At 40.7% G+C, this 23,125-nt stretch overlaps 1 protein-coding gene across 3 annotated transcripts in view; it reads left to right on the top strand.

The window, feature by feature from the left end:
- Positions 1–23,125, top strand: part of LOC125716864 (voltage-dependent R-type calcium channel subunit alpha-1E-like) — a 122,990-nt gene that overhangs the window by 81,586 nt on the left and 18,279 nt on the right. For all 3 annotated transcript variants that reach the window (XM_048989662.1, XM_048989663.1, XM_048989665.1), the window contains exons 39-40: positions 20,535–20,631; positions 22,042–22,147. In XM_048989662.1, coding sequence (XP_048845619.1) covers positions 20,535–20,631; positions 22,042–22,147 — 203 coding nt within the window. The remainder of the gene's footprint in view (positions 1–20,534; positions 20,632–22,041; positions 22,148–23,125) is intronic.

Consider the following 23,125-nt stretch of genomic DNA (forward strand, 5'->3'; position numbering starts at 1 on the left):
GGAGGTGGGGCCGAAGGCGGCCGATGCGTCAGTGGAGGGGGACCGGCAGGCGACCACCAAGCAGGAGCCCGGGGAACCGCAGGTGCGCACTGAGAAGGAGCCGAAGGACCCACAGGCACCCTTCGGGCCACAGCCAAGGAGACAGAGGATGAGCCGGGGGGCAGGGCGGGCAGGACCCGACCCCGACGCAGGTGTCCCCTCCTTTTTCCTTTTTTCATGAAAATCCCTGAAGGGTCCCATTCGAGCTCTTTGGGAGAGGTCACGGGGGGCAGAACTGGATGTGCAGGAACCTCAGGCGATGGCTTAGGCATAGGAACTACAGGAGGCGCTGTGGGCACAGGAACCTCCGGGGGCGCAGCCGGAATGAGCAATGTTCTGGCTCCCTCATCACTCGCCAGATCAGATCGTGGAGGGATATGGACGTCGGGCATCTGTTGGGGAGGGGATTTTCCCGATTCCATGGAGTGAAGGTAGCAGAGACCATGACGGCTCCCTGGAGGACCTCCAATACTTCCTCCCAACGCCAGCTCTTCCACTTTATCTTCCGTGCTGAGGTAAGTGGAGTCAGAGGCACTTCGGGCAGCAAGCTGTCTGCAGTCCAAAGCGACCCATCTCATCATCAACTTGGCAGCTCCTTCCCGAAGCTGCCATGCGGTTGAGCGCACCTCCTCAGCCAGATACACGTCTCCTGGCAGGGAAATCTCCTCTAGGACATCCCGCCCTCATTAGGTTAGAACCCGAAGCACAGGATCACCCCTGACTTCGGGTTGCTCAAGTCAATAAATCACCTCGTCAGTCATGTCTAGGTACTACTCTTCCAAAAGACGAGGCGATGTTATGTTTCGGAGTTCTGTCTGTTCTGAACACAAACCAACAAGAAGCAAAAACAGGTTAACAATACAATGACAGAACTCGGGGAAAAAACTCTGACGTGGACTTAAAGGAACAAGACTAATGAAAACAACTCAAAACAGCTGATGACATGGGAAATCCACACGAGGTTAATGAAGGGGGCATGTCCACAAGAGGTTTGGCTGGGCAGGTCATAACATAAAGGTTGGGTTTCTTTCCTATTACGGCTAATTGATTCGATTAGGCTAAGTAATGTTTCATACTGTAAAACGTCATTAACCAAAAAAGTAATAAACAGCTTATGAAGGGGGCGGTATCAATACTGTAACAGTGACCATAAAAACATTTCAAAGCCAAATTTAGATATCAAAACAAGGGTATTTGATGTTAGCTTGTAATGGTGTGTTAATATCAAGCATTCTGTCGTTTTATGCTTATATATGGTTACAATTAAATGACATGCTTCATACCTATAATATTTTACTGCTCCATAATGTTCTTATTAACCTTATATATGTTCTTATATGGGGCAGCATGGTGGTGCAGTGGTTAGCACTGTTGCCTCACACCTCTGGGACCCAGGTTCAAGTTTCTGCCTGGGTTACATGTGTGTGGAGTTTGCATGTTCTCCCCATGTCGTCGTGGGGTTTCCTCCGGGTACTCCAGTTTCCCCCCACAGTCCAAAAACATGCTAAGGCTAATTGGAGTTGCTAAATTGCCCATAGGTGTGTATGTGTGAGTGACTGGTATGTGAGTGTGCCCTGCGATGGGCTGGCCCCCCATCCTGGGTTGTTCCCTGCCTCGTGCCCATTGCTTCTGGGATAGGCTCCAGACCCCCCGCGATCCAGTAGGATAAGCAGTTTGGAAAATGGTTGGATGGATGTTCTTATATATGAAGACATTCATATATTAGTTCCACATAGCTTGCTGTAACCTAAACTATCAATTAATTGGTATAAACTCTAATTTAACACTTTCTATTCCACTTAAAACAAGCTGCACAGAGCAGGGCAGACATGTCAAAGCGATTGAACCAAAATACATACTTTTCTTAGGAATAGAAATAGGCCTCCTCTGTGTATTGTGTAATTGACAAGACCCAACCCTCCCAGTCCCGGTCCTCACTGTTTTTTAAACCCAGTCTAAAGCCTTGATCTCCAGTAGCCTCATATTTCTAGAGCTGGGGACTTCAATCTCATCCAATCAGCTCTCTATGAATGGAGTTGGCTTCTTTTTACAACTTTCCCCCAAGTGATCTGGTTTTCTCCTGCAGTCAAAGCACATAGGCTGGTCGATTTGTGTCTTTATGTTGTATTGTGCAGAAGTAGGGCTTTACTCATGCTGTTTACAGAAGTGACGGAGAACTGTAGACCTCAACTGTGGATATAGTCAGGTGGTGGAAGGAGTATTCTGAGGATCTCTTGAATCCTACCGATACACCTTCCTTGGAGGAAGTAGAGCTGGAGGACTTGGAGAGGGATTTGCCCATCTATAGGGCTTAGGTCACTGAAGTAGTCAAAAACTCTTTGGTGGTAACGCTCCAAGGGCGGATGAGATTCGCCAAGAGTTCTTGAAGGTTCTTGATATTGTTGGGCTGTCTTGGCCAACACGCTTCTTCAACATTGCTTAGACATTGCGGGCAGTGCCTTTGGATTGGCAGACTGGGGTGGTGGTTCCAATTTTTACGAAAGGGGACTGGAGGATGTGTCCCAACTACAGGTGGTCACAAACACAGGCTTCCATTCAACCCCTTCTCGGATTTTGATAAGATTTAAAACTTTGCAGGCCCAACTGGAAAAAAATGGTGGCCCTCCTAACCTGCCCCTAACCAGCCGTGGGCATTAATGGTAAGGTTTGAAATTAATGGTGGTTGAAATTTCACTGTCGTGTTATTAAGGGCATAACAGTTGGTGGGCAAAGGCCACCATAATTTGCCACAAAGAAGAATCAAGGTGCTATGGGAGAGGTCAAAAGCCTGATGATGTCTCTAAGAGAGCCTCTTCATCATGTCATGTTTTAACAGCCAGGTGAGTCCTAAGATAAACAAGTGCCAGAGAGAGGGCAAGACTAGGAACTGTATTTCTTTGCAGTAGAGGACTCCTGAATACATGATGCTGGGCTGGGACTGGTGGGGTCCGCTCTGTAATAACTTCCCATCCAACCTCTGAACAAACAAAGGTGGTTTGATGGCAGACAAAGGGATACCTAATTTATATAATAACCTTTTAATAACCTAATAATTAAGTCTGGAAAAGCAGAAGTTACTCTATTAACAGAAGAAGCTTGAACTACATGAATCACCACCTTATCATGGTGGAGGGGTTTGTGTGGTTCTGCGATCCTATTATGTTGTTGGGGGTGACTGTTCTTGGTAGGGTCTCCCAAGGCAAATTAGTCCTAGGTGAGTGGCTGGATAAAGTGTGATTCAGAAAGCTGACAAGAAAGAAAGCTGACGGACAGAAAGCTGTCCATGACAGGAAAGATCAAGGACAATGTCAATAATAATTTGTATCGATATCAGATTTTCCCAATGTAATCGGAGACATCGACTGCACTCACATTGCTATAAAGGCACCTTCAGAGAACGAATTTGCTTATGTAAGTTCGCAAAAAAAGTTTAATTGTACACGCGTGTAGCGTGCTGCATAATCTGGCACAAAATCGTACTATTGTACTATTGTCTGTAAGAATAAACAAACAGAATAAACAAAAGTAACACCGCATCTGCACCCTACTTGTTATTCATAAACATGCAAGTAATTCAAACAAGTATGCTACGAGAAAAACTCACCCGCGCTGACATCGGCGTTCCACTCACCCGATAAAGTGTGAGACCGGGGATTCCGCTCCCTCCACCTGTGCTGTTAAGACTCTTACGGTGAGAGGCCGTTTTTTCACGTCGACTTTAATGTCCGACTACTTTTTTTAATTTCGGCCACCGTGCGAATAGATAACACGTTTAACTGACTCCACGTTCTGCCGCTCCGTCAACTTTAGTGCTGATCCCACTACTTAAACCACCAAATAATATCACTTTTCTTTTCTCGATTTCTGTTAACATGACCTCCACTTCGAACTCGCTGAAATACTTATTTTTCCCACGTGGTGTATTCATTGTTGTTTAAGAAAAACAGAACAAAGCGGGTATTTATACAAATTTACATATGCAAATATACATAATTATGGACGGGTTGGGGGGGGTGGCTGTGGGCTCGTTCACGTACGTAAAGTTTCATGTTCATTGGGATTTACGCACAGTTTTATGCATCTGGATTTTTTCTTGCTTGCGCATATTCCTAGTTTTGTACATACACTATGTTTTAGTGTGAATTCTACGCACATCATTATACATGAAGCCCCTGATCAGAGGGAGTTCTGGGTATCCCTCCTTAGACTGGTGCCTCTGTGACCCAATCCCAGATAAGCAGCAGAAAATCGATGGATGGGCTTAGGCTCAGGTATCTTTGTGCTTGACATCTGTCTTCTGTGTGTCTCTGGGGTTTGAGCTTGTCTCCTTTGCACTTGCACTACCCTGTCCACCACCACTGAGATCCGTATAACCTTGTTCAAGTCCTGCTTATCTCGCGGGAAGGACAAGCTTGGTTTGTAGCTGGGGACTAAGCCCTAGTCAACACACAGTTAACAAAGTTGCATCATTCCATCCACTCCCAGTGAACTTTAGGGCATACTGTGATATGGGTCAACTTCCTTTGTTTAATTACAAACAGCCGTTCTCCTGTTTCTTTTCCCTATGATGAGTGATCAAATACTAATTTTAAAGCTTCAAAAGATCAAGACAAGGGGTTTTTCTTGAACTATAACACAGTGACTCATCTCATTCTAAGATGTTTCCTGTTAGTAGGGACCTAATATGTTGCACTTTATGCTTAGCAGTTTGATTCGAACATTTTTGAAGTTCAACTGAAAAACAGAATTAGGAAACAGATCTCGTTTATAACATGGAGGCTGCCTGTACAGGGATTTACAGACACTCCTCACCTAATGGTCTACCTGTTTAACGACTGCCCGGACTTGTGACCAGCTTTCCGACCAATCAGTATTGTACGCTGTACAAGAACTTTGTCCTTGAAAATGGCAGCACGACATCTCAAGGGTCAAGGAATTATGCAAATTAAAACAAAGTTGTCAAGTTAGAGTTTCCATTAGACCTTTTCTTTATTCAGAATAAATAAAAAGGGTTACCTGTAATTACAGCATGCAAACCTAAGCAACGCCCATTTATAGAGCTGATTTCCTCTATTTTGATTATTATTACACTATAGAGTACAGTGCTGTATAAACATTTATAAACAGGGATGCACATAATTTATGCACCTTTATAAACAATATGTGCAGCAATGAATTGTTGTAACAGCCAAAATTCGCAAGTATTTAACATGCATTTGCACTGCTATGACAAGAAATTACTGTCTTTTAACCTTTATATTGCAAAGAAGTAAGAATTTGCATATAAAAGGTTAAAATGCATGAAAATTTCTTGTAATATCAGCGCAAATGTACATAAAAAAGTATGCATTTGGGCTTATACAATCGATTGCTGCATGTGTCACTTTTTATCACACCTGGATCAGCAGACACAAGTCAGCCATGAGGCAGGAGTTGGGGGGATGGGGTTTCCTGGTCTATGAGTAGGTCCTTTTGCCCAGGTGGGTCTCTCACCCAGTGTCCCTCTAGAGTTCTATGAATCCAGAACAGTCTTGCCTCATCAGTAAAGTGACAGGTAGCTCCCGCACCACCCCTACATTTAAGTCCCAGGCTCTGGGTTAGACCTCCAGCCGAACGGACCAGTTGGATGTCCATGAACGCAGGTATGGGGTATCTGGTGCATGCACTGAGGAAAATAGGTCAGTCAGGACCAGGGTGAGGGTGCTCCCAGATTCCATTACCGCCCAGACCAGTCACCCATGGTATCCCATGGATTGACCAGTTGGAGGAGAGGGAATGGCCTCTATTTGCAGTGAGTGCCTTTCTAACCAGGCTTTGAGGGTCCTGGCTAGGTTTCTAACCCCTCTGTCAGTAGGCATGGGTTCATCTCAGCATCAGTTGGCACTTTGGGAATCCTGTGCAATAGAGCCCCTCTGGGGTTGCTTCTCAGGAGCTCTCTAATGAGGATTGTCAGGCTCTCTCTGGAGCAGTGTCCCTTGGTGAGGCCAGCTGGTATGGGCCATTGACCAAGTAACGTTCACCCTCTCAGCGAGGTCCTCTAGCTCCCGAGGTGTTGTGGAGGCCATCTGTCTAATGGCAAGCTGGTGGGTATCACCAAGAGCTCATAATAAACCCTTTGATCTTCTCCTATTAGAATGGAGGGCAAGGATGCCAGTCCACTCCATGGGGTGCCACCCCTCTGACTTAGCCAGAAGAGCCAGTGGCCACTCTGGCAGTCTTACTCCTGTTCTGTAGATGGCTACTGTTGGGTGACAACCTAGGTGAGTGTTGCCATGAGCCTGGAGATAGTGTCCGTCTGTTCTGCCAGAAACATGGCCCACTCTTCCCTCTAGCATAGTAGGATAACTGGCTGGAAACCTCCACAAAGAAGAAAACACAATTTTCCAAAATCCAGGAAATGGGATAGCTGAAGGAGGTGAGCTGTTGATGGCAGGTAATACAGCTAAGAGAATGGTTCCCCCCTTTTTTTCCTTCACTCCAAATACCAGTGCAAAAGGAGAAAAAAAGGAAAAGAGAGGGAGAAAAAACATCATGCCTGCATTCCCCACTAATTGTTGTGAGGTACGTGCACAGAAGCATGGACAGAGGGTTGGATTTGAGCATGGTTATATTCACCTGATGCCTGGAACTGGAAGAACAGAAAAATCCTGGAATCAAAAAACCCAATACAGGCATTACAGTGCATTGAATTAGCCAAATTAGCAGGGAGGTAAAGGCTAGGTGACGGCATTCTCATTTGCTATCAACATTCCCTGCTTGCGGATCCTGCATCAGACTCACAGGATCCTCATTGCCTAAGTAACACGTAGATGCAGCAGATAGACGGCCATTTCTGGAGGCTGGGACTGGACCATGTGTCGGCCTGGAGGGTCACCAACCAGGATCCTCAGGTGTTTTGTCGTGTGGTGGGTGTGGTAACGCACTGTACCAATGAATGCTCCCTGACCTGACCTAAAAATGCTATCATAAATGGATGGGGAAGAATCCCCAAACAGGGACCCGAAACTCAAAATACAGGGCAAAAGTCCAAGAACGAGACTGATCTGCTGCTGTCAAATCCAGAGCTTTAGCTGCCAATGTGCCGTCTTACCTCTTGCTTAATGCAGGAGTACATGTGATATGCGTAATATGCTCCAGGGCAGTGGCAGCAACCATAGCTGTTATTGTGATCCAGCCCTGCATGATTCCCCTGGACTGGGTGTGGCAACCTTCCTGCTAGCTGAAGCAGCTCACGTCTGGGCTTCTTGGGGTTATCGTTGTGCCAATTTATGTTAAGTATAACAAAACGAGGTTGCACTTTGCTTCATTGTGATTTATTTAGATGTCTTCAAACAGACTCATTTTGGTGTAAAGCCTTCTTCAGTGTGCTATTGGCCATGTGCAGTTTCCATTTAAAAAGACATATCCCTGTGGGACAACCAATGATAACAGAACAAGTGTAAAGGACATCACCAGGGCATTACCAGTTCACATCAGAAATAAGTAATATAACACTAGATTTTCATCATTTTTTCATGATTTTTCATCATATGCAAAATTGGTAATATGTATATGACATACCATGAAAATCTTCATTCATACCATTTGGTGCTACAGTATTTAAGGCAAAAATATATATGTTATACATACAATATATGTTTCACATATGTATATAGCAGTGACGGATGATGATTTTTAAAATGGGGGAAGTGCAGTGTTAACAGTTGGCAGTGTAACCAAAAATGGTCTTTTTTGTTATTATTCTAGCCTGGTAAGCTACTTGTATATATAAATTCTGGTCCTCTTTCTTTTTGTAAGAAATGATCTATTATCCTGTCATACCAGCATGGCTCCTTCTCAAGCGATTTGACCATTTGGAACATACAGACAGCTTATTTAGCAAGTTAGCAACAAAACTAGCCTACTAAAAATCACTGAGCCTTCACTGAAAGTTAAACAATAAAACTTAATGATAACGACTTTATTTACAATATTTACAAATACCAATGGTGAAAGATGACATAAAAAAGAGAAACTGTCACCCTGCGTTGAAATGAAATACTTCTGCGCCCTACATGTGACAGAATGAACACTACAAGCCAACACCTTCAACTATATGTGAAGTCATAAGAATTCATGTTATCGGTAGTTTATCCTGTTTTGTCGAGACATCTCCCAAACATGCAGAGAAGCCTGGCTTCCAGGTGGGTCTAAAATATCTGACTGCATGACTCCCAGTGAAGCACATTGTCTGGGTAGGCTCCAAACACATCATTGAAGCTTATTGAGCAATAAGCTTTCATCTATTATCCATTTAGACAAAGTATACAAGAATCTTCCATAGATTTTCAGTGAAGCACAGTGTCAATGAGCATTTGTGGGCTGTATTTGTCTTTGCTTCAAAGGGAAAATTTACATACTGTATATGCTGTCAAAACTTCCATGAAATGATCAGCACTGTGGTTCAGTTAGTAAGATAGATTATACTTTTAGTCGCAAATGAAATGATTTTATACAATGACTAATTCAATGCTTTTGGGATTTTTTTGGGGGAAGCAGTTTCCTGTGTAGTCTTAGAGCTTGTGATATACAGGTGTTTATACACAATTCTGATACACAAGATTAATTTATTTTTGAAGTTCCACTTTTGTAGGCTTCTGAACATGCTATTTATAAAGTGATGTGTCATATCCTTGCATATTTCTGTCACAAACCAAGAACTGTCAATGCAGCCTCTCACCAGAATAATGAAAGGACTACTACTTTCTCTTGATCATTTTTCATGTGAGGGTGTTGCGTAGCTTAGTGGGTTAGGGATCTGTGCCCATGTCCAGAAATACGTGAGATGAAATCAGGTAGCTGGTAATCATTTCATGGTCAGGCATTAAACAAGATTCTTACCCTCAGTTGTTCCCAGGATGCTGGCAGTTATTGCTCTCTGATCCTCATTTTCATGTCACTTTGCAGAATATAGTCAGCTAAATATGTAAATAATTACGTCTCATTACATCTTCTGATATTTCTGAAGTCTTGTCTCTCCCTTAAGTTGCAGTCAGAGCTATAGTTCTGGTATTCCACGTACCTACAACTCTGTGTTGGTAACAAAATGTATTTGATGCCATTGTATTTATAATGTTAAAATGTTATAACAACTCAGTCAGGTGAACAAGTCAGGTGAACATCCAAAGGCTTGAATAACACCAGTTATACCATAAGAACTATGTCACAAAGGGAATGTTCAGTATGGAATAGACTTCACAATACCAAAATTGGCATTTCAAATTTATTTTCAAATGGCAAATAAAGCATTTTATTTCAAGAGGAAGAAATGGATCAGCTGAAGATGGGGGCTGTAAAAGAGTAGCCAGATTTCACTTCAAATGCCAAAAAAATAGATAAAAAAAGATATCTGGGGTTCACTTGTATTATAAATGTATACAGAGCATCACATTTTTATTACTATTTTTTATTACTACTGTAGCACACACAACTAAAAAGCAGTTAAAAGCAGTTTCCCAGGCATGGCCTCAGACGGATTTGGTGTGTGGGCGTGGCATCGTGCAGGCAGAAATGTGGACGACCCACTTGCGGCTCAAAGGACATACGGGCTTTATTGACTGAACTAAAAATACAGATGGAAATTTTGGCACCCAGGATCGATCCGTTGCGAAGACATCCAAAACTTCCGGTCTCGATACAAAATGTTCCGAAACATCAGTCATGTGACCGCCGTGTCATTGTCCACAGCGAGAGTAAAAATCTATAAAAAACCACGGAAAAAAAATCAATGCATGTTGGGAGTTTGTGGCGTTGTTGGTTCGAGCTTCGTGACGTTTGAAACTTGGAATAGGTTTTTATTCTGCCGCATTTGAAATAGCTGCAGTTCCAGTTTTTGCCAGCAGGCTGTGCAAAACTAGTGTTTAGAAACTTTTTGAAACATTGTTTGTTTTGATGATTCAAAATTGCCATCTCTAACTAAAAACACTCATATAAACAAAGGATCACGAGAAGTCAAAAGTAAATGGGGACAAGACAAGTAAGCATACAAACTTCACAAACAACAGAACATTCAACAAACCACTAGCGAACTAAACTGAGGCAGGGACTTAAATACAGAGGGTTAACAAGACTAACAAGGGGCAGGTGAGATTAATTAACAAGGGTTGGGAAAACAGGTCACAGGTGAAACTAATTAAATCAAAGTAACTAAACAGGGAAACTAAGAACTAACCAAGAAAACAGGAAAAACAGAACACTGGGAGTAACAAAACCAATAAAACATAGCTAAGGCTCAAAACAAGAAACCAAAACAGAATGGAAAAATCATTAGACACAGGAACTAAAAAAAACTAGGGAACAAAACACAAAATCAGGAATCAAACACACAACAGAGGGATTAACACATAACAATGCTCAGCACATTGAGCCATGCAGCCGACAGTGAGCAGGGGAAACACTACAGACTGGGACAAAAGGAGCTGACCCTGACAGAGATGGAATAAAGAAGGTGATCAGGCTTTTGGGGAGTTTAAGCAAGTTCATCAGTAGTTCATTAAGAGTGTCTCAACTATGTGACCTCCCAAGACCTCAAGATGCACTAAATATCATTCTACCCCATCAAGTGGGATATCATGGATTAAATAAAACAGGTCTTAAATTCCAACCAAACTCTTACTGAGTGCCTTCTACTCTTAGACGTGTTGCAGCATGTCAAAAGTTATCAGCCCACCCACCATTTCCATAGTCCTACTAGCCATCAGACATGCCAGCGTTGGATAAACGGTTGCAGCACCGTGAAAAAGATTGATGGGTTACTCATAGCTAAGTTCATGGTTCATTGGCCTTATGACCTTAATTACCACTACAGCACAAGATAAACTCCAAATTACCTGTTTTCTGCTCTAGCTCGTAATGCGCCTCCAACTTTAGGTACCTCTGGCCCATCATATTAACCTGCTCTACCTTTGCTTCTGGGCAGTGGTTCTACATATACTTTCCTTGCCTTTGAACATCACCAAGGACAAAATGCATAGTGGATCAGGACATCTGTTGTCCAGAGGAATGATCTTGGGTACTGGGATTGGATATCTTGGATACCTTCCTATTTCAGGATTTTCATTTACCCTCCCTGAGTATCCAGCACCTTGTCCCTATTGGAGGCCCAGGCATCAGAGATGTCTTTAAGCATCAAGAACTGCCTGCGGACAAGCTCTGCCAGGCCCTTGTATGCTTCAGTCTTATACCCATGCAAAATCATCAATGTTCAGCCCCACTAGAATACTAACCGGATTACTCCTGTCTCTTGATAATTAGTTTAACGTGTCTTAATATCTTTTTGGATATTTAAATCATTAATTTTAACAAAGTCTTATATCTCACTCAGTTTGTATTCTGAGAATTAGTTCAGATTTCAGTTTGCTTGTTTATGACTTTTTTGTATATTCGACCTACATTTTTGGATCATACTCTATTTATTCATGACAGTCCCTTGCCTGAATAACAACTTGGAGAATTGGATTTGTGTTTAGTCATTTGAAACAACATGTTTAATGAGCAAACAATGGAATTCTCTGGCACAGGGAGCTGAGATGTGGTAGTTAATGGCAGAAGTATAAATTATTAAAAATAATTTGATAATACTTAGATATTAAATCATTTGTTTCTGTTCCATTACATTTATACCTAGAGTGCCTTGTATAGGTCAGTCAAATTAAATATATCCTTATATATTTTCTCACACATGAAGAGCTATACTGAACATACTTTAATGAAGCAAAACTTATTCAGTTGCAACAAATGAGCTATACAGCCATTGAACATGTTTTAACACTGATAATTGTCACAGTGTTATTTAAGCCTTACATTAAACTTACATAGTATCCAGTATTGTTCCCTGTACTTCAGTTTATGTGATTTCTTTCACACTTAAAATATCCATGATATCACTTAATAACCAGCAATATACGTCCTTGACAGTGATCTGTGCTCTATTGAGCACATTTTCAAGTAAAATGATATTTACATAAATGTACTGCATGCCTTGATTACCTTAGCTAAAAAGATTAGCAAAAAAGATCAACTAAACAGTTAGGCTCTCATTCTCCTTAATTTTGCCTCTGAAACTGAAGTGGTAATAAAGTTTGCTTGTCACAAAATGAATCACACTCTTTTGACTTTTATTTGAAAGTCAGGCCTGATAATTGTTATGCATCACATTTGCAAACCTGTCCCTCTTTAAATTCTTCAGCTATGTCAGAATATCTGTCAGCGAAATGCTTTACAAAGTTCAACGTGTTGGCTCTCTTGCTCTGCATTAATTTAAAACTTTGTTTACACACAACCTATGTGGTATCTGTGGGCTTACCCTGACTGTTAACGTAAGCGGAATAATGTCATATTTCACTTTGTATATCTCCTTTGCAGGGACGGATTATGGGTTGTGTGGGCCCCTGGGCAAAACGTTCGCGAGGCCCCCCCCCACCACCACCACCACCACCACCAGCACCACCACCACAACCACCACAATTCAAGGGCTCTTGGCAGCCAAACGCCCTCCCTATAGGGTCAGGGGCCCTTGTAGGCAGAGGATCAAAGAATGTAGGCCCTCTAAAATAGACAAACGAAAATACATTGTTGATAAGCGTTGCAAATTGTTTTGGGCTAGGGGCCCCACGGGCCCCCTGCACCCCAAGGGCCCCTGGGCAGCGGCCCCGCTGGCCCGGTTGGTAATCCGTCCCTGCTACTTTGCCGACAAGCTGTGGACTGTTGGCAACAGTATTTGTATTTGTAGCCATGGCTGCCATGTAATGGTGTGACATTCACGGGGAGCGAGTCCCTTATAAGAACTGTACACTCAGAGAACTTTTCCGTAAAGATTCATTCTTTTCTTTCTTCCTGGTGTCCTCAGAAATATGACTTGAATTCTGCTTTGGCAAGTGAGGGCCAGTGAGACATGCTGTAAGTGAGCATATGATTGTATTTTTTGACCTGACCACTCTTTGACAACCTTTGACTCTCTGACTTTTTTTTTTTTAACTAATTACTTAATTGAGTGGGCTGGTGTTTAATAAATACGTGGAATAGCTGGGGTAACCCTGAGGAGAGGTTTGGGAAGTGAAGTAGTGTTCATGTAGCCATGTCAACTAGACATCAGTAACTTTTTGGAGAACAGAAAAAAATGTAACTAGTTTTTATTGTGTTACTCTAAATTTGCATATGTTCTGATGTTAAATTGTGAGCAAATGTGCGTTACTATCCAGATAAATAGCTTTAAACATTTCTTTTGACTGCCTAAGACTTTTGCACAGTATTCTGTGTGTGTGTGTGTGTGTGTGTGTGTGTGTGTATCGATATATGCCAAAGCAGGTAAGCGCTCGCTATTAACCACATTTCACCAACCACACAGTAAAGAGCAATGCTGATTTTAAATCTGGCGATATGGTCAGCATGACCACATTAGCAGCAGCAGTCGCATGCTGCCATTTAATTTTTTTTGCTTGTCACTCTAGCAGATTTACTACCAAATAAAATTTATGGCGTTCCTCTACTTTGCACAATTTAAAGTCTGCACCATCTTGTCTGGAGCTCCAGTGTATCTGAAATGGCATTTCAAATGTAGTATATGTCTATTTATTTGTACAGTAATTTGCATTGCCAGTTTAGGGTAATTTCCAGGTTGAAAACAGACTGTTTGTTAAGCACGCACATATGTCTCTACGATAATCGTGTGTGATGCATATCTCAGGTTGCACAAGATTTTATAAATATGTCTTATACTGTTCGTACAAGCATCAAGTTCTCATACAAACACCTCCTCTTCCTCAAGAAAGTATGAACAAAGTGAGCACCCGGGACCTTTTACAAGAATAAGGAACTTTTGATCTTTTCTCAATGCTGAACTCTGCTCAGTTTTAGTTCCTTAGAGGTAGTTCCTGCCCCTTTTGTAGTCCTTCCCTAGAGTAGGTACTATTCACTCAACCAGGAACTGCTTGGGTGGGGCTTCTAGCAATACACTTTTCTGATTGGTTGACCATTAGCACCATTGCTAACTTGGAAGTTATACTGAAGTGCAGGGAATAGAAGTATTTGAGTAAAATTTGAGCAGATATAATTGTTTGTCACTTGCATTTTGTCACAATTATCTCAATCACATAAAATGCATTTATGAATACATAATTGCTTGCATCTCCATAGTTCTGTATCAGAAAATTCAATCGATAACCAGTATATTTTTATCTAATATCCCCAGTTTATTATGTGGAAAAGTCGAAATGCTTGGCCAGATTTAATAATAAATTATAAACCTGTTGCAGGCCATACAAATAAAATATGAATAAAATGCTGTGCCCTGTTTTGAGCCAATACGGGACATGAGATCAGTCCCCATAAAAACTAGCAAATAACTAAGAAAATGACTTGTTCATCCTCCATTTTTTTTGGCTGGCAGTGTAGTTTCGTAACAATTAAGAGTGAAGTTTAACCTATGAGCTTTTTGAGTCTCCCATGCTTATTTAGCATAATGGTCACAGTTCCTCTAGCACTGTGGGAAAGCGACACATGAAAGTGGCCAGGAACTACAAAAGGAAGGCAGCAGATATTATACGTGCTGGTTTTAGCCCTGCTCAGTGAGTAAAATGGGTCGTTCCAGACATTGCACTGAGGGAGAAAGAACTTTGATCAAAAAGTTGATTGGAGAGGGGAAGACATGCAAAGAAGTACAGCAAATAATTGGTTGCTCAGCTAAAAAGATCTCAAATGCTTTGAAATGGGAAAGGAAACCCGAAACACGTGGTAAAAAAAGGAATACTACCATCCGCCTAGATCATAGAATAGCAAGAATGGCAAAGAAGCATCCAATGATCAGCTCCGAGGATCTCCATTTACCTGTGAGTACTTCAACAATCAGAAGACGTATGCCTATGTGAAGGCAAACTATTTACAAGAAACCCTAGTAAAGTACCACTGCTGAAAAAATACATGTATTGAAAAAGTTAGTTTGCCAAAGAACACATCGACTGGCCTAAAGAGAAGTGGCGCTATTTTCTATGGACAGATGACAGCAAGATTGTTCTTATTGGGTCTAAAGGCCGCAGACAGTGTGTGAGATGACCCCCAAACACTGAATACAAGCCACAGTACACTGTGAAGACCGTAAAACATGGAGGTGCAAGTATAATGGTTTGGGGATGTTTGGAGTTGGGGTCCGTTTATCGCATAACAGGCACCATGGACCAGTTTCAGTACATAAAAATACTGGAAGAGGTCATGTTGCCTTATGCTGAGGAAGACATGCCCTTAAAATGGGTGTTTCAGCAGGACAACAACCCCAAACACACCAGCAAGCGGGCAACATCCTGGTCGCAGACCGAAAAGATTGATGTCATGAAATGGCCAGCCCAATCCTCGGACCTCAATCCAATTGTGAATTTGTGGAGTGGCCTCAAAAATCCTGTTTTTGATGCAAAGCCCAAGAATGCAGAAGATCTGTGGAATGTAGTCCAGTCAGCTTGGGCTGCAATTTCTGTTTGCAGGTGTCAAATGTTAATTGACTCCATGCCACACAGATTTAAAGCAGTGATCAGAAATAATGGTTATACAACTAAATATTAGTTCAGTGCTTAAAGGAAAAGCTAAATCTTCATTTCATTTTCAGTTTATACTGCAAATATTCCAATTTGTAAATGAAAATGCAGACACTGCTATTTTTTTTGAACAGCCTAATATTTGAAAATGAAAACCTTTTTCTTCATTTTCAATAAAAAAAAGAAAAGATTGTTCATGTTTTCATTTGGAATTGAATGAGCACGGCTCCCAGTGCCTTTGTATAGATGGAAATAAATGCTATTAGGAACATAGAACTTTTCCTCTGTTGTTTTAAACACACTGCTATTGTTTTGCACATAACTGTATGTAGGTCCCCCATGTGCTGCCAAATCAGCTCTGGCCTGTCAAGGCACAGACTCCACACATGAATGCCAGAACCCAAGGTTTCCCAGCAGAATATTGTACAGAGCATCACACTGCAATGTACTGTGTGTTCTGACACCTTTCTATCATAGCCAGTAGTGATCCTGTGGGATTGCACCAGAGGGGCTAGCCTTAGTCCAAATCAAGGTTCTACCTGTACTTCGCTATAATGAATCTGTTTCTTTCATATCTACACTACATCTTACATCCCTTAATATTTAGTTAGTTTATTATTATTATGATGCTACCAGCAGTGTTTATTAAAATATGGATATGAATAAAGGATATAATTGCTAGTAATATAGTTAATTAACATACGTGCATCCATTCTAATTTGATTGATTTGTACAAAGATGTGTTGTCTATATCGTGAATTGTGATTTTAACCAAGTATTGCGATATGATATTTTGGCTATATTTCTCACTCCTAAGAGTTGCTTCCTGACGTCTTATGGGCATGGGTGCGGGGTGGTATGTTGGGAGGTGGCGTTGTGGTTCCCAGTTGCATTTTGTAGCACACTGCGGTGGAATGAGCCAGTGGCTAAATGTGCTGCAGTATAGTATCCCCTGAAGCAGATAGGCAGACTTGTTCATCCATCCATCCAGTTTCCAAACCGCTTATCCTACTGGGTCGCGGGGGGTCCGGAGCCTATCCCGGAAGCTATGGGCACGAGGCAGGGAACAACCCAGGATGGGGGGCCAGCCCATCGCAGGGCACACTCACACACCATTCACTCACACATGCACACCTATGGGCAATTTAGTAACTCCAATTAGCCTCAGCATGTCTTTGGACTGTGGGGGGAAACCGGAGTACCCGGAGGAAACCCCACGACGACATGGGGAGAACATGCAAAGTCCACACACGTGACCCAGGCAGAGACTCAAACCTGGGTCCAAGAGGTGTGAGGCACCAGTGCTAAACACTGCATCACCATGCCACCCCAGACTTGTTCATAATAGTATAATTTTGCCAACATCCTTTTCTCTGCTACTGCCTTCAGTGGGTCTAGGGTCACTCCTGTGATGGAACTAGCCTTACAGATGAGTTTGTTTTGGATAAATCCTGTGATGGAGCTGGTCTTCCTGATGAGTTTGTTTTGGATCAATCTTGTGATGGAGCTGGTCTTCCTGATGAGTTTGTTTTGGATCAATCCTGTGATGGAGCTGGTCTTCCTGGTGAGTTTGTTTTGGATCAATCCTGTGATGGAGCTGGTCTTCCTGATGAGTTTGTTTTGGATAAATCCTGTGATGGAGCTGGTGTTCCTGATGAGTTTGTTTTGGATCAATCCTGTGATGGAGCTGGTGTTCCTGATGCGTTTGTTTTGGATCAGTCCTGTGATGGCGCTGGTCTTCCTGATTAGTTTGTTTTGGATAAATCCTGTGATGGAGCTGGTCTTCCTGATGAGTTTGTTTTGGATTAATCTTGTGATGGAGCTGGTCTTCCTGATGAGTTTGTTTTGGATCAATCCTGTGATGGAGCTGGTGTTCCTGATGCGTTTGTTTTGGATCAGTCCTGTGATGGAGCTGGTCTTCCTGATTAGTTTGTTTTGGATAAATCCTGTGATGGAGCTGGTCTTCCTGATGAGTTTGTTTTGGATCAATCTTGTGATGGAGCTGGTCTTCCTGATGAGTTTGTTTTGGATCAATCCTGTGATGGAGCTGGTCTTCCTGGTGAGTTTGTTTTGGATCAATCCTGTGATGGAGCTGGTCTTCCTGATGAGTTTGTTTTGGATCAATCCTGTGATGGAGCTGGCCTTCCTGATGAGTTTGTTTTGGATAAATCCTGTGATGGAGCTGGCCTTCTTGGTGAGTTTGTTTTGGATCAATCTTGTGATGGAGCTGGTCTTCCTGATGAATTTGTTTTGGATCAATTTTGTGATGGAGCTGGTCTTCCTGATGAATTTGTTTTGGGTCAATCCTATGATGGAGCTGGCTTTCTTGATGAGTTTGTTTTGGGTCAATCCTATGATGGAGCTGGCCTTCCTGATGAGTTTGTTTTGGGTCAATCCTATGATGGAGCTGGCCTTCCTGATGAGTTTGTTTTGGGTCAATCCTATGATGGAGCTGGCCTTCCTGATGAGTTTGTTTAGGCTTTTGGCATACCCTGAACTGATCGTACTTCCCTAGCAGGCCACAGTGTAAACAAGCAACTACCCACTATGGACTGATAAAACATATGCTGGAGCTTGTTACACAAGCTAAAAGACCTGATTGTCTAAACTGTGAACTCTGGCATTTTAATACTGATGTATTAAATTTGAAAGTTCTGTGGAGAATTTAATACTGAATACTGAATAATCAGACCCTTCAAGTTGATTGGCTGACTGGGTCAAATCTGAAACTCTGCACATGTCATCACCCCAGAGCATATTTTGATTAGTAAAGGTCTATATACCTTTGCCGAATAGTGAATACGCAGCATAATAGTTTTATTTGTGGTCCAACAGTTTTTTTGCATTGTACCCTTTTTACTCTCTTTATATGCATTCATATATGCAGTTCAGAATGAAGCTTGGGGTCCAAGCCATTAATGCCCTGGAGCATTAATGAGTTACTAGGGGTAGGTAAGGGTGCGGAGTTGCATATGTTGTATGTCCTGGCTGTCATTCTCCAGCGTGTTTGTACAGCATTGGTATGTATGTTTGTATAGGTATTCCTTTATGTATTTCATAAGATATCGTCCTTCTTTTGTTTCTATGACATATTTCCAAAAGAAAAACTACAGAGTCCAGTCGTAAGTCCACTTGGGTGAAATTGAACTACCATTGATTATCTGGTTCACAGATATAAATCATAAACAGTTTCTGTGCATGACACCCAGTAAAACAGAGTACACTGTGGAATGCAAATATTGCAAAGCATTGATAACTGAGGTGGCTTGCACAACTTCCAATTTCTGTCTACATTTGGAAAGGAAACATAGAAGACAGGTACATTGGCTAGCAAACTCAGTTTGTTGAGAGGCAATGACTGGCCACGCGTCCAGCAAAAATTTGTTTTACAACGTAATCTAATGATAGCTATCCAGCTAGCTAGGGAAAATCTGATAATAATTATTATTGTTGTATTTTATTAATCCCTGTGTCCAAAACTGTCATTCTTACATATTGCAGACTTTGGTCTTCAGAGAAATACAGCCAGTCAGGGGACAATTGATGAACTGATTCAGTTTAGGCTTGGATAGTATTTAATTTCTCATAGTGTTATACTGTCCAGACATTACACTGTGGTATATTGTGTTTTGACAGTATTTTCAAAATACTGTCCCTTGTCCTCCACTACTGAAAATTACTGATCACCTAATGTAATCGTCTCCATTATTTTAGTAGTATTGTCTTTAGGACTGATACTACTTGCTTTGAATAATGATAAAGATTAAATCGATCTGAATTTTTTCTGAATTTCTGCTGATAACAATTTATGAATGAATATATCTTGGCTCTCTAAGCCTAACTTTAGTTTGCGTAGCTAGCTAGTTAGGTACCTCTGAGTCTTGACCATTGCTATCATATCTAGCAGAAAGAAGAACTTTTTTGCGCAAGGAAGAGGAGCTTTTCCCAAAAGAATCATAGTTCAAAGATTATCAATTACCGCTTCCTCAAGAATATTAATGAGCATTACCCTGCCGTCCTACTTCTCAGACATTTATGTGCTGGCATTGTTACTTTTGTGTCTACCCACAACATGCGAGTGAATGAATCTTTAGAACCCTAGATATCATACATAGTGTTACATTATTGTGTGTGCACTTCATATTTAGCTGCACTATACATACTTTTAATAAAAGGTGTGTTAAATAAAAATGCATTTCAAAGGAATTTTGTATTGTTTTATGCATGTTCTTTGGCTCCACGACCATTTTTAAATGTATTCAGGTTGCAGTCATGTTACAATGAAATTGATAACTACTACAGGATCCAGTGGAGGTGTGTTTCTGATACCTTAGTGTTTGACAAGTCATATATTTCTTAATTGAAAATAATTATTTCTATTTTTTTTATATTTGAGTGATTTGTTTAGTCTTCATTTTATGGTTTTTGAATTTAGATTTATAGTCTAGAATTGAGCTAGTGTTTTTCTGGATTTGCTCTCGGAGTCAGACTCGGCTACCCAGTCTCGTCTCGGACTCACCTCCCTGTTGAACCCGGACTCTAATACCCAGTCCCGTTAATGGATTTGGTCTCGTCTCAAACTACTCCCCCTGTTGGACTGAGACTTGACAACCCAGTCCTGTTAATGGACTCGGCCTCGTCTCGAACTTGCCCCTCTGTGGGACTCAGACTTCACTAACTAATTCTATTAATGTACTCTTGTCTTGGACTCGTCCCCGGGTCAGACTCAATTTGTTAAAGATACAGTTTTGACTTGGACTCAACTAAGGTTGAAAATAAGGCTTACTTATTCTTTTTTTGAATGTGCATGAGAATAACATTTCTCTTTTCTTCCCTTTTTTTGTTGTGCTACTTGGCACCCTTGTTCTGTTCCATGGACTTGCCCACCTTGCCCTGTGTGTTCATCGGCACATCTCCTTGACTCCTCCCTCCAAGTGGCCGCATTCATTATACTGCCATGTATGAGATGCTGACCCACATGTCGCCACCTCTAGGCCTTGGCAAGAAATGCCCCTCCAAAATTGCTTATAAGGTACAGAAAGAGATTTTGTGTTCATAATTCAGTTCAATAAGTTAGAAGTCATGCAGACACCCACACATTTATGAAGATTGTTTCAGTTAGTACTCAGCTGCTGTGCATTGTTAAAATTTTCCTGTATCATAGTTTTGTGAATTGTAATGTTTCAGCATTTGGCATATCTACTGTCACTGCATTTTATCATGCCATGCTTTAATTGAAAATGTTCAGTGTAAACAACTATTTACTATACATAGAAATATATATTAAATATCCACATATATATTTCTACGTATACTGTGTATATTCATTAGCCTAGCTTATACCTTGTACATGTCATCTAATAGTTATTTTATAAAATATTAATACATCATCAGGAGACATTTTATGATAGAGAGACAGTTGCAGGTGTGTCCTTCATAATTACATTGTAAGAAGTTATATGCGTATTTTTGCATCTTCTTTATTGGTGTATTTCATCTTATTTTTACCATTAGTCATTTGCATGTGCCTTCCTTTTTCCAGCGTGCAATAGTCCCTGGTCCTGCTTCTGTGAATTACATGCATTGGTACTGTGTCCTTGTGTTTTTTTCTGTGTGTAGGTAGTAAGCAAAACATACATTCATTTATATGTTGCTGGGGAAACCAATTGGAATTCTCATCATTTTCCTCTGCTATTCACCAAATAAATAAACCAGATTTCATCTTAGCTACATTTAGCTACATAATACATTTACCTTTTGAGCAGAGCAAAATGTGAAGTAGAATGTAATGCCTTGGGTGTTTTAGTAGTATTTTCTCTCTTAAAGGGGAAATAGGCAGAAAGTTACTTATTGGAAATCCAACCATTACTAGAAACACTTGCGTAGAAATTATATACACATTATATACAAAGAAAAGGTGTTTTTGTATACTTATTTTCTGCATCTATTTTAATAGTTATTTAAAATGAAATATAACTGCTTATATATATATATATATATATATATATATATATATATATATATATATATATATTCCCCAGTGTCTATACATCTACATATATAAAGTGGTACCTTAAATTAAGTGTCTGTATTAACCAGAATGAAAATACTCAAAAATGCTTTAAACAGATAAACAGAATATCTGTGTATGTATGTTCATTATTTAAATGATCTTATAATAATAAGGGGGGGAAATCATAGTGAAATGCGTGTCTTTTTGCATGGCTTAGTATTTTACTTTGATTTTCATTCATGTTAATTAGCACAGCACTACAGTTTTGCCGATACAGAATATTGATAAATCAGAAAGAAATTATGTTTAATCACAATCAGAAATTATGTTTAAACTTGATAAACTAAAAGAAAAGATAACAGTGATAATTGGTCTTACTAACTGGATTTTGTTGTGACCATGATCTTTCTCTCTGTTACCCACCTTCAGCGCCTGGTGCTTATGAACATGCCAGTGGATGAGGACAGGACTGTACACTTTACATCTACTCTAATGGCTTTAATCAGAACTGCTCTGGAAATCAAAATAGCCAGAGGTAAGATGATACCCAAAATAGCAGCAGAAATATTAGTGATCCACATACAGGGTACATATTGTGGTAGCGTATTCTGGTTTCTGTATATGTTTTGCAATCCATTAATGCACCTAATAACTTACATGTGAAATGTGTGAGATTTTGTATGATTTGCAGCAGTTGCTGAAACTGGGACTTGTCTGCCGTAACTGCAGTCACTTTCTAGATAGTACAATAACTGTCATAAGTGAAAAAGTAACTTTGCAAGCACACTAAATGAGTGAAAATCTGTAACTGATCCAATTTTGAGACAGACTGCACCAAAACTGAAGCAGTGCTGCATAGTGATATCAAAGAGAAGGGCTGTTTCAGACACTTGAATACTGTACAATAAATCAAAAAGTATGGGATGGATACTTTTTAAACTACCATGTATGCGATGTGTCTCATACATTTTAAATATACACAGTTCTTGTTATGCAGTAGGAAAATGGCCAGAAACTACAACATTTCCCCATCAGACGGCCCAGGAACTTGGCATCAGGAACCAGGTTCCTGTACTTTGGTGGGAAAGCATCTATTTTGTGGCAGGGTCTCAATGTTTATGAATGTTCTCCTCTAAAAGGCACTATAGGAAACTGCATGTTCCATTACACAGGCTACAACCAAAGATCTGCTTTCATCTGAATGTGTCAATAAGCACCTCAAAGCCTTAATAAAATAGTTCTGCCAATGGGAATCCCACAAGACCTCGTTGAATGATTAAAAAAATCCAAAATGATTTTGTCTTTGATCATTTCCCCACTTTACACAAACTAGACAAGAATCATCTATTCACACTAATTATCTTTAGCTGTTCAAGTATTTTTGATGTCATGTGTTTACCCAGTATAATCTTACAAACCTTTAATGTAATTCATCCATTCACCAAGTGGCTTGTACATTTCTTATGAAAATTGGCATGAAAGTATTTAGAATGACATTCAGAGTAATCTTTGG

Source organism: Brienomyrus brachyistius, chromosome 21 (assembly GCF_023856365.1).
Source record: "Brienomyrus brachyistius isolate T26 chromosome 21, BBRACH_0.4, whole genome shotgun sequence".
NCBI classification, from domain to species: domain Eukaryota; kingdom Metazoa; phylum Chordata; class Actinopteri; order Osteoglossiformes; family Mormyridae; genus Brienomyrus; species Brienomyrus brachyistius.